This window comes from Lichenostomus cassidix, chromosome 21 (assembly GCF_008360975.1).
Source record: "Lichenostomus cassidix isolate B80296 chromosome 21, HeHo_3.0, whole genome shotgun sequence".
In the NCBI taxonomy this organism is placed as follows: Eukaryota; Metazoa; Chordata; class Aves; order Passeriformes; family Meliphagidae; genus Lichenostomus; species Lichenostomus cassidix.
This window is the reverse complement of record NC_139501.1, coordinates 4,439,880-4,455,744: the sequence shown is the minus strand read 5'-3', so window position 1 is coordinate 4,455,744 and position 15,865 is coordinate 4,439,880. Positions and strand designations below refer to the sequence as shown.

Below are 15,865 nucleotides of genomic sequence, written 5' to 3'. Positions count from 1 at the left end.
TTTCCTAAGCAGTGTAACATTTGAATGATGCTTGGCAGTGATGTCAGTGTTGCACAGTGTTAGGAATTCTTTCAGTTCAAAGATGTGAGGGATTATGTGAAATTTATTTGGAGAAGATTCTGCTTGAACTTATTTTAAATTTAATGTTAGTGCCTATGCAGAGTACTTAGCAAAAAAATTCAGTTGGACATCGTTGTAGGAAAAGTGAAGACAGGGAAGAAATAGCAGTACTTGAAAAAAGTGAAGAGGGACCAGTTAACTTCCAAAAATGGAGGATGTTAATCTATTGGAAATTCTGTATGGCAATGGGACTGAAAGTGTTTCCGGCCTAATTTGCAAAGAAGTTTTTTTGTATGCATTGACAAAGCAAGGAAGTGAGGTGATGTCCTCGACCCTTAGATAAGGCATTCTGATTAGCTTTACCTTGTTGTGAGTTCCCAAATTTGATCCCTACTTGAACTAGGAATGTCTGTCATACACCTTTTGAAATCTCAGGCTTTTATTAAAAAGGAATGTATAATGCATTAGTGTAATAAAATACCTCAATAAAGGTCAATTTTAAGGCATATTTTCCTGTTTCTAATATGGAAGAGTAGAGACTCAATACATGCATTTTTTAAATTTGAAAACCACATAAGGCCTTCCATAATGCCTTAATGTAAAATTCTAAAGAGATTTGACTTGTAAAGTTCTTAAAAGTACTTGATCTTGAGCAAAATACCTTACTTTAAAAAACAAATGGAATAATCCTACCTGAGCACATCTGTTTCATCACCATTTAAAGTGGGAGAAAGGTTCATGCTAGATACCCATCTTGAGATTATTCAGACACATTTGAGCTCTAATAACAAATCTGTAACTTGGAGCAGATTTTCTCTAAAGCAAAACACTCCTTTTCCACAGATGATTTAGGAAGAGAAACTGCAGCTCTGTGTGTACTTTCAGTTCAATGTAAATTTGTACAAAGGTACTTGTTACAATTGTCTGTTTTTCTTTTTAGGGCTCATGTAATCAAAGGAGTTTCTTTGTTGTGTGTATCTTTTCAGAACACAACAGGAATTCAAAATGAATCAGGTGAGTAGAAATGCAAGACTTTATCAAAATACTTAGAACAGTTAATTATTAATAAGAAAAGTAAATCATCCACTAAAAAAATGTTCTTTAAAATTTTCAGTCTCATTAAATTTCATAATCATCCATTCTACAGTGTGTGTGCTTGTGAGATGTCTGTTATTTTATGGATTTGAGGGTTTTTTTAAATTCCCTTTAGCAGTGTGTAAGTTATTACTCCTGGCACCTCTTCGAAGAACGCTTCTCCAGAAAATTCTATTTCCTCCTAAAGTTGTATGTAATAATTCAGTTCCTTAGAAAAGTGGCTTGAAAATTGAAGGCTTCCATTTTTTAAAATCTTCTTCTAGTCACTTTCCTTTTTCAAATGTACAGTAAACAATCTGCCACAAATTGATTGATTGGGAAACTTCACACTTTTGTGGAATCTGAAGCATTTCTCCTGGAACCAAGTGGAAACACTGGCAAAGCACATTTCCCTCGTGGAGCAGCACTTTGCTGTATGGAGTGACGAGAATCCTGACTGCAGGGTGTTGTTTTAATCAGCACCAACTGTACAGCATTTGATTCTGCATTTGTTTATTCAAGTAGGAATTGCCCGTCTGTCTGTCACACACAGTTGTGTTACTTAGAGATATAGAAAAAGTGCATGTTGCCTCAAATATTTCTCACAAGTCCTTCTCTCTCTGGCTGATCTTGCAGAGGCCTTTTGGCCTGGGAATGTGACCATAGAATATCCCAGTGCAGGAAAGGCATTTTTCCTTTGCTGAAAAAGTCAGCCATGAACAGAAGCTTTATGAGTCAGAAACAACCACAGCACACAGTTGTATAAAATGCTTTGTATACTTCAGTGCCTGTAGCTAATGTGTGCTTTTATCATTTTTATTTCATCAGCAGCAGCCCTGAGTGCAGTTAGCATTTGCTGAAGTGTATTTTCTCTGAAATGCATAAGTAATTTCAGCATGGAATGGGTTGGTGGGATGCTTCCTGTTGCTTTTTTTCCTCTCATTTAAAGTAAAAAGTCTTCAATATATATGCACATATTAAAAAGGTAAAAAGTAAAATATAGTCTCTATCAGAGCACTGAAGTATGTATTGTAAGAATACATACTTGTATTATATCTGTAGACAAATATAACATATATGACAAATATATATGTAAGGGAAATTACATTTCCATTAGCACACTTTTAAGCATTAATAGTCTGTTTTGGGGTAGCAGGGTTAACTGTTGCTTCACAATTTCTATTGAGACTTGAATTTTTTTCACCTGTAAGATTTGTTTGGATGCACTTAGTGGCATGAAGCCAGCAGCCTATTGCTCTGTCTGCTTGAGGAATAATCCTGCTTTATTAGTCATTCCAGTAAGCTTTGCATTCTGCTAAAACTCTGAAAACTGTAGATCCTAATCTGTAATTGTTATTATTGACTGTTTCCTGTCCCATTTGTGTCCATGTCCCCTCATGTCCTGTCTGTTGTTGTGTTCCTCCACCCCGATCTGTTTCGAGAATTAAATCAGATTTCTGTGCTGTGTCAAAAGTCCTCATCTTTCTTATGGGGACTGCTGATCTCCTGAATGCTGTGCTGTGCTGTGTGTCACCTTACAATTAAAGAGTGAGGTGACACTTCCTCTGGGAGTTCTTACAACACCTTAGGGTCCTCCTTGGTGTTTCTGGTTTTCACCTTTGGTTTCCAAAGCACATGGATCCCATATGGCTTCTAGTTATTCGCTGACCATTCATATTGTGTATTTAGCATCAACCCTGTGGTGTTTTTTTCTTGCAGTGCCCTTGTCATTTCATTCACTGTTGACAAGTTGTAGTGCCAGGTCTGTATAAGAAATGTTTTTGCCTGATGCCAAACATCTTTCAAGTGGTCTGTTCTCATATTTCTTTCATTCTGCTTGTCTCTGCTTTTGGTGTGACTTCGGTGACCCTGAAACTAACTGGGCTGGTGTTGATTTGGTTTATGTGAAAAGTCTGTTAGTTTTGTGGTTTATCCCACAGAAATCTTGAAGTAGTGGAGGAAAACCTTTTCATAAATACTTTGATATGGCCTTCTTGTTGTAAGGAGAAGGATTAAAAAAACCCATCTGTTGTTGGAATTCATGTTTTTGGGGTTCTTGGAAGATTCCTGTCTCAGGATAGGCAGTATGTGTCTTCTTTTAAAAGGAGATTTTCCTGTAATATGCAAACTAGTTCATCAGAATAGCTGAATAATTTATTTTAAAAACTCCATGCAAACATGTGGTTTGATTGGTAGCATTTACTACATCTCAGACTGCAGTAAGACAGAGTAGGAGGAATTTGGGAACCTGGAAAACAGCATGGGCAGTTATTTAAAAAGTGCTGAGGAATATGGGAACAAGTGACTCCTGCACTTGTACTGAAACTCCCTCCCCCAATTCCTTCTGAATTTTTCAATGATTATTGCAAATATTTCCAATACATCTTTAATTTTCAAGCACACAAGTTATGTGAAAGTGTGGCAAAGAGGAGTAGGCAGGTAAGGTGCCTGGAGAAGGAGAGACCTTTCTGCTTCCCTGTGCTAGCTGGAACAGCTCCCCTTTCTCAACTACCTCTTAACTTCTCTGCCATCTCCCTCCCCCTTCAGTGGCATCCATTCCTGTATCTTTTCATTTATCCTAATCCTGTTTCCACCCTAACGTGACACTAACTGAGGATCTGTCATTCATTGCACTGGTCAGGATGCACTTTTCACTCTAATCTCTGATCATCTGCAAGCATCTTGTTACAGGTGCCTTTTCTACTGTGCTTAAATACTGTTTGTAACATTACAGACTAATCTGTGCTTGGCCCATAAGTACAATTATATTGAAAGTGGTGTGAAAAGTTGTTTAATGTGTTAAAGGGTACAGAGTGGATTCTGGATTTGATGCAAACAGGAAAGGATAGTTTCAGTTGAGGCACCACTTCAGCCCTCAAATGATCCTTTGGAGTTGTTCTAAAGTCACTTCATACTGGCTAATTTGAATGCTAGAATGTAATTTTCTGATGAACTTCAGAGTAAGAAGCTTAAAAGTGAAATAAGCTTCAGGTGTTTTTGTATTCAAAACTGCGGCCTTGGAAGGATTGAAAAATACTGTGTTAAGGCTTCAGATAAATGCAAAAGTTGGTTGTAGGACATGCACAAGTGCACTATCCTTATCCAGAGGTAAATTTTGTAAACAGAAACGTAAATTTAAATGTGATTGTTAAGTCTTGGTAGAAAAGTGATTGAAATACAGTATTTCTTTTTGAAATACTGTAGACAGACATTGCTTGGGGACAAGTCGTGATCTGGAATAAGTTTCAAGTAGCTACATCTAAATTGCAAATAAAAAGAGATTGCACTGATTTGACTGAGCTAAACTGTTTGTTTTACTGTTTTGAATTTGATTACTTATTACCATTCGTTTGAGGTGTGAAATTTATTGTTGTGTACAAGGCTAAATCCAGTTTTCTAGTACTTGTGAAATCCATTAATATGACAAGTGTTGGATGAGTCTGAGTGTTGTGTTCTCTGAATATCCTGCTAATCTCTGATTTATTAAGTAGATGCACAATAAAGTTCTGATTATATATTACTCCATACAAATACACTTCTTAAATATTAGAGCAGTTTGGGGATATTTACAGCTATAAGAAGGTGTGACTTAAGGAATATACCAGGAAAATCAAAGATGTATCACAGTGCTGTACACTTCTGTCTGAATCAGTTGAATCTCAGTTTTAAGTTTTAATAGGTTAAAGTTGATTTGCAGGCTTGAGATTTTTAACTGTTCATCAGCAGCTGAGGTTTTTAACTGCTCATCAAAACCCCAAACCAAGAGCAACAGACTCCAAGAAAACCAAACCCCCAGATGAAAGCCAGCCAGAAAACCATCCCACTTTTAACTTGAAACTGGAAGTGCAGCATTCTGAGAGCTGTCAGCCACCCTCTTCTATCTCTGTGTGTAACTTGTTAGAAATCACTGTGAAAAATAGGCTTGGTTCTCCCCTGATGAAATCCTGGGGTAATGTACTGTAAAGATGTTTAAATATGCTGAGAAGAGCATATTTCTTTTTTATCTCAGACATGGCTTCTTGCATATCAGTTCAAGGCTAACAGATGTCTTAAAATCAGGCTGCTTTCATCAGTATTTTTGCTTTTGGGTTGTTGGAAAAGCAAAATAAAGCTTTGCTCTGCTTTGAATAGACTTCAGCTATTCTAACTAATGAATAAGTATTTCTCCCTCTCTCTGGTGTCTTCACTCTTGGATGGGAAGAGATTTTTGGCATTCTCTCCCTTCCATGGTTTCCAATTTGGGGTCTTTCTCCCCTACAAATAGCTGTCTGGGAGCTCTCTGTGCAGCTGTTAAGGCTTATGAAGGCAGCACTAGAATAACCTTGCTCTGACTCCAGTTTTATCATTTTCCTCAATGTTGCAGTTAAGACTGGCAGAAGATTTGCTCTTGTAACTCCACTCAGCAAGTCAGGATTTCAAACACAGTGAATCATTGCCACAGCAGCACCCTGGCAAAGATGGGGTGCTGAGGAGCAAAGGCTCAGTATATGGAAAACTACTATTGTGTTTCTGCTTTGTGGTTATAGGTAAAAGCCAGAATAATTTCCAAAAAATTGGAGTTTATTTGGACAAATTTCTCCGTTTTACCTTTCCTAAAAATGGGTTCAGAGCTTAGGTATAGCATCCTTAGTATTAGAATTGTTCCTGCCATTACCATCAGTGTTTGTTGCTGAACAGAATGATTAGAGCTCCATGTCACAGGGCAGGGAGTTTTTTTAGGGCATGTGGTTCAATAAAGGCTTAGTTCTCACCAAGCACAGTTCTTTCAGAATGTGGACATTTTATAGAAAACTTTGCATTCTTGTAACTTTGAAATTCTGGTGATTTCTATCAGAAATAGTATTTTGTTAATTATAAGTAGGTAATAAGGAGCAGGTTGTTTTATGACAAGTGTGAGTAGTAATAGTATGAATAATATAAGCATAGTATTAAACCTTCAAGGCTCCTTAAAGTAGAAGTAATCACTTTCTGGACAGTAAATAATTTATTAGCTTTATATTGCCTATCAAACTTCAATATAAAAATATCTTAAAACTTCTTGTATTTATTATAAGCTGCTGGCTAAAGTTCTGAGCTGTTGCTTGATGTAGGAATTATGAGTAACATTTATGACACTGAAATAATAACTATTTAAACCCTTTTATTCTCTTTAAAAACTGCCTTTAGCTTATTCTCTTTGTTGCAGAGCAGTAAACTTGACATGCACATATTTTAATCACCAAGAACTGTAGTGTCAGGACAAAGGGGAAATGGCTTCACACTGACAGGTAGTAGGTTTAGATTGGCTGTTGGGAAGAAACTGGGGAGGAATCACCCTCTCAGGGTGCCCAGAGAAGCTCTGGCTGCCCCTGGATCCCTGCAAGTGTTCAAAGCCAGGCTGGACAGGGCTTGGAGCAACCTGGGATAGTGGAAGGTGTCCCTGCCCATGGCTGGGGTGGCACTGGATAGGCTTTAAGATGTCCTTGAGGGGTGTCCCCACTCCAGGGAGTGATCTCCCCACACTCTAGAAGGGATGTGTCAGAACACCTTGTTAAAAAGTCTTTGCTTCTCCAAGCTGAACTGCTGGACTGTCAGTCAGGTGTCCCCAGGCAGCTGTGCCAGCTCTGCAGCTTCAGGCAGGTTTGTTCCTTTATCAGGTCCTTTATCAGCTCTGCCACATCTCCTCACCCTCAGGATGTTTAACTGGGGGGTTGATGAGTCTGCCTGCTTTCAGCATTATTCAGCACCAAAAGCAGTGTGATCCCTCTCTCCATTCATAGCTCTGCAAATAGCTAATGTCTTACCCATTCCAGGTGGAGATCCTGCTACACTATGGCAGAGTAGATGGTGTATGCCAAGTGCAAGTTCTAGTGACTGCATTGGAAAATAAATTTACTGAAACACCCTCGCTTCAATCTGCAGTGCAAATACCTTTTTGGGTTTTTTAACTGTATGCACTTCTTGTAACTTTGAGTTTGGTTTTCTCCTACAGTTACTTTTTAGTCTTTCTTATGGGGGATACTTTGTTACATAAGGCAAGATCAGAAACTGTTTTAGATTGGGTTTGGGGGACTGATTGACCGTGCCTGGAAGTCATCCTTTGAAAAAAGGGAAATAAACAATTGCTAATATATGTAAAATAAGCCTCAGTGTGGTGAGTTTGGAAATTGTACTTTAATTGCCAGTCAGGAGGTTTGGAAGCTCATGTGGGTTGATCACCTGTTGTGCAGTTGGTTTTGCCCGTTAATGGTGGTTGGCTTTTTGACTTGTAGAACACAACTGACTCTCCTGTTGCTGTGGAGACCTTGGATGATGTTCCTGAGCATGTGCTTAGGGGCCTTCCTGAGGATGTGAGGCTCTTCCCATCTGCTGTTGACAAGACTCGTCTTGGTGAGTGCTACAGCTGTGAACAGAGAATGAAGATTTTGACAGCAGCTCACATAAATTGAGTTGCTGTGAAAGCATGGTGCCCTCTGTGCTGGGTAGAGATGATACCTGGTGTATTTGTCTGAAATAATTCCCATTTGAAGAGTGAAGAGCTCCCCAGTCTGAGACAGACACATGTAAAGATCTTAAGAAATATGAATTGAAAGTAGAAGATTTTCTTGAAATAACTTAGATTAGTTTTAATTCCTGATATGTGTCTCCTCAGGTGTCTGGGCAACAAAGTCAATTTTAAAAGGCAAGAAGTTTGGACCGTTTGTTGGTGACAAGAAGAAAAGATCTCAAGTTAAGAGCAATGTGTATATGTGGGAGGTAAGAAATGGCCTGTAAATGGACAAATGTGCCTGTCACCAGGTCAATATCTTGTATTTTCAGAGATTATAGAAATAGACCTGATGTAAGGTAATTGCCATCTATTACTGCCATTGCTAACAGTTATTTATAGACACTTGGATGGAGCAGCCATTCTGAATTATAAAGCTTTATAAACGATTGGCATGGTTTGAAATTGCTGTTTTGCTTGTTTGTATGCTGTGTGTGGATCACACCTCCCCTCAGCAGTCTATTGCTGATAGATCTTTGCTTTGTTGGCTTGAATGCTGAGTGCAACTGAGTGCTGTCAACTGCTTAGAAAATTAGGGAAGTTAGGAGGATATGGAATCCCTTAAGGAAGCCACATCACTCCTCCTCGTTTAGCTCTTTGAGAACCAGCTTTTGGAGTTTTTGTAAGACTTCTCAAGGGTTTCAGTATTTCTTGTGCTGGGTTTGCCTTGAAGCAAGTGCTGTCTGGGCAGCTGAACAGCTCTGGAAGCTCCACTGGTAATCATGAGACCTTGCATATGATGTAGATTTCAAAAGGTAAATGTCATAAATTGCAGCTGAATCCCATCTACAGTGTCTTTGTCACTTCCAAAGACTTCCTCAGTCTTTCTGAAGGCAGATATGGTTTAAGCAAAGTGACGAGTCAAGGAAGGAGGGTTGGCATAGCATGTTCTGGAACATGGCTTTTTGGGCTAAAGATACTGATAATGGTCATTCATCCTTCTGTCCCCTTGTCTGCAAGAATGGAACTCCCTAAAACACCAAATGCAGGCACAGAACATAGTGTTAACCTCTATCAGAGGAATTAATCTAGGACATTCCCATAAATGCAAATTCCCATTTAGAAAAGCAATAAAGTTTTCAAGTAAAATCTTTGTTGCATTGAGCTCATGCTATCACAAACTCCACTGCATAAGGTATCTCCAGTTTTGATCTGGTACAGGAACAGTTGGTGAGATTGAATCAGTCAAGTAAATGATTGACCTTCCAGTTGTTTCTCAGTGCTGGATGCTGAATGTTCATGGTGGATGTTTTTTAGTTGGTTTGAGAGATGATAGTTGCAAGCCAACTGTTTCAGAGTTTCCTAGTGTGCAGTGCAGGTGATAATGGGAACCCTTGTTAGATTCCAGAGTAATTGTGTGTTGCTTTAATAAAGATTTTGGAGTTAGGAAAAAAGCAGCTAAAATGAGACTGTGACAGTTGGCTCCATATGCTGAAATCAGTCCAGAATCTCAACTGTTAGAAAATGTGGTTTGTGGAAGGATGGTGGTGTGTGGGAGCAGTTCAGTGTATGGGCATTCAACTTGGGGAACAACCTTTCCCACGAGCATTCTATTTGCTTCTTTAGTCAAATTAGTCTGAATAAAAGGTAAGTCAATTTTACCTTTAATTTAATTTTACATCTCCAGTCAATTTTAATGATTTTGAACTGACATAGCAGAGGCTTATTGTGAAAAAGATGAGTTGTGTGTGTCAGTGTTTGCTTGAGGTGTCTGAGGAGAGAACATATTTTCCTTTTCTGCTGGAGAAAAGGCACAGTTGGGAAGATGAGAGCAAGTGTCTGAAAAGGAAGGGAAATGCTGGTTTGGAATGAGTGGCACAGCTGTGCTGAGTGGGTTTTATTGTGGCTGCAGGAATCACTTCAAGTCACAATGTTACAGAGAGGAGTTGCAGCTACTTTCTTTCTCGCAGTGCACAAGGCCTTTAAACAATATTCTGTATATTAGACTGTAATGTTCTGTAAATTAGAAAAGGAATAGAGTATTTTGGTTTGTGCAAAACCCATAATAAAGTAACATAAAAACATAGTAAGGTTATATATATATACATATATATAAAATATACGAAAAACTAATAAGTAATTACATTTAGACGTATATTCCATATATATTTAGCTCTCCCACAGCATTCTTTAGCTCTTCTCTTCCATTTTAACTAAAAGAATTGCTTTTGTGGTCTCATCTGGGATGCTGTTTGTGCTTTCCTATTGCAAGGGCTGGGTGTGCTGGTGAACATTCTTTCAAAAGTCAGCTGATGAAATCCATGCTGGAATAGTTTAAGTAAGGGAGATGTTTTCTGTTTGCTTGGAAAGAAACTAAGATGGTTGTATTATATTTATTAAAACTTTACTTTTGTTGATAAAATTCTATTCCATTAAATCAACAGTCTTATCAGCACAAAAAAATTGAATTTATTGATAGGTGTTTTTCTAAGCTGTTGCAGAAGTGTACATAAGATTGAAAATGGAGAACAGTGTGAAAAGCCTTGGAATTACTTGTAAAGTATCAGAAGCAATAAAAAGCTACCACATCATAGATTTTTTGACTTTCAGAAAAACAGAGAAGGATAAATACCCACTGATAGCTCTTCTTATAGGCATCTAACCTGGATTATAAGAAGAGTGGGAGATGTGTAATGTCTTGAACGGGAAGCAGAGTCGCCTTTCATCAGCAAATAGTGAAGATGTCAGTCCCCTTCTTGCTTTATTGCAAGTTGTCTGGAAATGTAAACCAGGAGTAGGTGTCAGCCTTTCCCCCAAGAGGAGAAACCAAAGACTTTCCACAGCATCTTGGAACGTGCAGAATTTTACTGACATGGTCAGGTTTTTAAGGTGATTGCAAGATTTCGGAAATGTTTAAATATTCTTTTATACCCTGAAGAAAGATTAACTATGAACTCTGTGTTCCCATATCTTTCCAAATAAAGCACATGCTTCTAGATTCTATGTAGTTACTTTTTCCAATTCATCAGATAGTAAAAATAAAAGCTCTGTGACCTTCATGTCTTAAAACCAGTCATTTTACTAAATGCAAAATCTAGAGTATCTTTCCAGGCTTGCCAAACTGAAAAGAAAGTGTCACATGTTTTAAGGATTTTGGCTTTTGAGCCCAGAGCCTTCAGAGAAGAGATTGCAGGCCACAAACTGGCTTTTCCCCAGTTGTAGCAGTTTCACTGAAAGATTTCAGAAGAGCAGCAATGCTTTGCCCCTGGTTCTGAGTCCATCCCTGGCTCTGCTGTGCCCTCTGGGTTGTCTCTGACCTCGGGTGACCCTGAGCACTCTGTGTTGCTGTAAATGCAGTGTTGCAGTGTCCCTGCACTGGAGTGAGCAGTGTCCTGTGTCTGCTGTTCTCTCCCAGGTGTATTACCCAAACCTGGGCTGGATGTGTGTGGATGCCACCGACCCAGAGAAGGGCAACTGGCTTCGCTACATCAACTGGGCTCGCTCAGGGAAGGAGCAGAACCTCTTTCCTCTGGAGATCAACAGGACCATCTACTACAAGAGTTTAAAGGTATCACTGTCTGAACTGCTGCTTTGTTATCTTTTATCATTAATGCTTTTTATTGCCCTTTATTTAAAAATTTCTTTCTTACTATTTATATGAAACTGATTTTGAAACGTTTTATGAAATATACTTAATGCACTGCAAATGCTACACATCATATAAATTCTTACCTGCCAATACAGTTGACATTGAGACTTACTGTTAAATACAGGATGTTTCAACACTAAGTCTGTCTTGTTGGGTAATGATTTGCTGTAGTACCAAATATTATACTAGAATGAAAAAGTACAGAGTATTAAAAAAATGTTTTTCTACTTTTGTAGATACCAAGACTCTTATTGCTGAGGATGTTTTTGCAGTAATCAGTTATTCTTATGGTGTGTGCATCGTATGACAAAGTTTGGTTGTCAAGACACTTTCATGGGTAGCTCCATGAAACTATTTCTCATGGTTTTATACCATTTCAGTTTTGTTCAGGGAGTGAGGGGGAGGCAGGGAAAAGGGTGTAATTCCTGGAGCATTTTATTTCCCAAACCAAGGGAAGAAATGGTTTAACTATAATGGTAGAGCATGTTAGGTTAAGAATATTGTGGCTCTAAAGTATTTCTTGAATCCCTGATCAAGGACCTACTAGCAGTGAGTGTATGTAGCTTGACTTTGTTTTTATTTAAAATGCTTTTTGGGGTTTGGGGTATATGCAGCCTTGTTTTTGCACTAATGCTATTCCTTCCATTTCCTTGTGAGGCCAACAACATCTGTAAGTAACTGGTGTTTGCTCAACAAAAGACTTAGTTGATCCCATGCAGTTTTGAGGTTTATGGGGTAGTACAGCAGTAGGTAAATGTTATTTTTTAGGTCACTCAAGCTAGATTGAAAAAGACCTTCTAAAACTTTTCTGAGCCTTCTAATGGCATTCAAGTAGAGGTTCACTATTGCCAGCCAGACTACTGACTTCTCTGCAGTGTTTATTCCCAGAAGGCAGCCTTGATTTCAGCCTTGATTTCTCTGCACACTTTATCTTGGATTTCCTCTGCCTTTGCCCACATTCCCACTCGCTCATTAATATAATTGTGCTTTTGGAGTCACTCTGACTTTTAAAAAAGTTTTAGTCCTGACAAAGACAAGGATTCACATATTTAAAATTTGTTTATTTGATGGATGATATTGCACTTTGGAAAATAACTGTATTGCTAAAGGAGGCTGAGCACTACTGACAGAATAACAAATACCTTATCTCAGCACTGGAATATCCTTTTGTTCCTTTGACTCTTGTCTCTTGCAACTTGATGAATTTTATCCCAGTCACAGCTTACTCCTAACTGAAACAAAAGAAGGCCGGTAATAAAGAACATCTGAAATGTCCTTACCTTTTGCATAAGATGTTAGGATCTCTACACTGCCATTTCAAACCTGCTGTGAATTTACCAGCCCAGCTATGAACACATGGTTCTTTCCCGATCTTTATCATAATTCATAATTTTAGGGGAATTCCACTTGCTGACAAATAAACAGCACAGGTTTTATTTACCCCCAAAGGAGAATTCAAGTGGCTTGTATGTAATTTTGTTCTGCTTTACCTTGAAGCATTGAGTGTATAGTCATGGGGTCTTATTTTCCCCAGAGTTTCCCTCAGCTTTTTGTAGGTTTTTAATTTGTAAGTTAAACAGGCTGCTTTCTAAGCCTCATTGCTAAGATAACAAAGTCCAAATTTGCTTGGTGTAGAACCACATGAGAACTGCAGAGCTTTAACTTCCCTGTTCTCTGCTGTCAATGAATAGTTATAGAACAGAACTTGTGACTAAGCACAAGCAAATGTTTTTCTCTTCCATCTTCTCTTCATCTTTACTGAAGGGCTGAGGGTATTTGTAGGCTGCTTTGCATCTGCTTTCCCCAGGATGCCTGGGTGAGAGCTGGGATATTGCAGGGGAACAGCTTCAATATTAATTTAATATTGGGGTTTCAGGAGCTCTTCCTGCCTCTGCTCCAAGAGGAGCTCACTGTGTAGTGTTGTTCTGCACACAGGATGGGGCTTGAATTCTAGAAAATGTAAAATACAGTGAAAACTCAGTTTCAAAAAGTCTTCTAAAGAAGCTTGGCTGTGAAACTGTCCCTGATTAAAGGGAGATTGATTTGCCTATGGAAGAATGTTTTGCCAAACAGGTTTGTAATAACTCAAGATCCTCCCTGTTACACAGGAGAGAGCAACATAACGCTGGGTTGGACAGTGTCAAAGATTCACACAGGTAAATGTCAGACTGTCCACTTTGGCTGTGTTTGGTGAGATGAGGCCACACCCAGGTGCAGAAGCACAATGTCACAGTAAAATGCAGTGTCTGTGGTGAAAAATAGGTTCTCTGATAAGGTCAGACAGGCAAATGTCTGTCTCAGTCTGTACAAGACACATTGCAATGCTTGAATGTGCACAATTAATTGACTTTTAGGCAATCTGTGCCAGAACCTCTTAGGGTATAACTTGTTAGGATATTACTCTTGAAAATAACACATTTTGAGCTTACTGTAAACCTTTTGAACAGATAATACTCAGATTAAGGACTGTTAAATGTTGCAGTTAAAACAAAAAGCACCAAAAATCGTGTGGGAGTTATTAACCTAATGAACCTTCCCAAAATTCATACTTTTTTAACCAGGCTGTCCCAGCCTGACACTGCTACAGCAAGATCTGTAGGGAATAGTTTGGAGGAGTTTGGGTTTTGGAGTTGTTACTAGAGGGTGTCACGAGAAAGAGTTGTGGTACAAGTGGCATTGCTCAGTGTAGCCCTTCTGTCCTATTCCTACCGAGGAGCAGCTTTAATTGTCTGGTTTTGAAGCTGCTGCTGCATCTCATTTCAGAAGTGCAAGGTTAGAGGGCTTAATTTAGATTCTAGAGCAGTCACAACAGAGCTAAAGTCATCAAGCTGAACGTTAGGTCCATGCAGCCAACAAATTACATGCTGCTTACCACCCTGTGTTTGCATTGCCTGCAACCTCAGCCAGATCTTTGCTCTGAGTTTGTATGTTTTTGAGATGATAAGGTGGGTTTTTTTGCATCAGACAGCTCTGCTGCATTCCTTGCTGCTCACCCTGATGCAAAATGGGGCCATGCAAATAACTTTGCCACTGTTTATCCTATCAGGCTTCTGGAGCTCAAGGATCCAAACCATAGGCTTTGCTTAGGTTATAACTTAAATTCTTCCCTTAATTGTTGGGATCTTGCAGCACTTGTTGTTCCAGTGTCTGGGGGGATGATGATAATTATCCCCTTTATCATGTGCTGTGTGTGAGACCCACTGAAAAACGGGCTGCAGAAGAAAGAAATCCCACTTTTGTTCTTGATACAAAATTCCCCTTTGGCTTCAGCCTGGAAATAATAGTCTGAGGATACCCTTTACTCTGATTTAATGACTAAAAATAGGATCTGGTCTCCATCAGCCCCATGTTCATTAAACCCTGAAAGAGGGGGATTTAATTTTTTCTTGGTTTTGGGTAAAATGCTTCAGGAAATGGAGAGGCAAGAAACAAGATATAAAAAGTAAGTACAAATACATCTTTACTCTGCCAAATTGGGGACTTACTAGTTTGATATTTTAAGGAGCATGTGAAATGAACTGATCAATAGAGTTTCTTTTATTGGCAGTGCTGGGAGTATGAGTAGCATTTGCAGTGATGCCCATTTAACTAATTTAGTCTGTGATTTCTTTTTTATTTAATTAAAAAGAATAGAAATTACCAATTTGGAATGGCAAGCAAACCTTTGATTTCTGTGATTAAGTGGATTTGTTAAACATGCTGTAATTATCTGTATTTCTGTTAACCCACTGTGACAGTCTTTTCCTGGATCTTTAGATTTTGTTCCAAATCTCAGCTGTAGTGGCTGCCTGAATAGTTATTTATTTTTATATTATACTTAATTAATGTTATTTATTTATTGATGTAAGGTAGGTGTGTTTGTCCCATTCTGGTTGCTCCCTGAAAAGAATTAGCTGTGAATATCCATAACAGTGAGCACTGGGGATTTAAATCTGTGTCACTGTTTGAGGCAAACCTCAATTTGGGGCTTTGCAGCTGGGAAGGTTCATGTCAAAAATCATAATAACAACAACTGTGTATTCATTATTAATACAGTGACTATATTAATAACTAACTATATAACTGTGTTAACTATAACTGTATTATCTGTGTATTGTCAGGAACTGTAGTGATGGGCCAAGGAGCAATGGATACAAATTGAAAGAGGGGAAATTAGGGTTAAATCATAGGAGATTCTTCCCTGGGAGGGTGGTGATGCTCTGGCCCAGGGTGCCCACAGAAGCTGTGCTGCCCCTGGATCCCTGGCAGTGTCCAAGGCCAGGCTGGACAGGGTTTGGAGCAACATGGGACAGTGGAAGGTGTCCCTGCCATGGCAGGGGGGTAGAACTGGATGAGCTTTAGGGTCCTTTCCAACCCCTTAACATTCCATGATTTTTCTGATTTTTTTTTTTGTGAGGATGTTTTGTGATTTTGTTTGTCTCTTTTCCCTATTTTATTTGTCCTTGTTTATGATTTTTTTTCTGTTCTTTTTTTTTTCATTTTGGGGCATTATCTTTTATTTTGAACTTTTTCTAGCCTTTTTTGGTGCTATCAATTTTGTGGGGTTATTTTAGGTGTTTTTGTGAATACTTTTGAGAGTTTCTTGGTCATGTTTTTCCATGGTATTTTTGTGTGTG

At 38.7% G+C, this 15,865-nt stretch overlaps 1 protein-coding gene across 3 annotated transcripts in view; it reads left to right on the top strand.

Moving 5' to 3' along the window:
- Positions 1 to 15,865, top strand: part of PRDM2 (PR/SET domain 2) — a 63,745-nt gene that overhangs the window by 5,298 nt on the left and 42,582 nt on the right. For 2 of the 3 annotated variants that reach the window (XM_085080170.1, XM_085080171.1), the window contains exons 2-5: positions 1,001 to 1,074; positions 7,386 to 7,503; positions 7,766 to 7,869; positions 11,016 to 11,168. In XM_085080170.1, the coding sequence (XP_084936296.1) occupies positions 1,066 to 1,074; positions 7,386 to 7,503; positions 7,766 to 7,869; positions 11,016 to 11,168 (384 nt within the window). In that variant the 5' untranslated portion in view covers positions 1,001 to 1,065. Of the gene's footprint in view, positions 1 to 1,000; positions 1,075 to 7,385; positions 7,504 to 7,765; positions 7,870 to 11,015; positions 11,169 to 15,865 lie in introns of those variants that run through there. The other variant, XM_085080173.1, reaches the window with a different exon arrangement.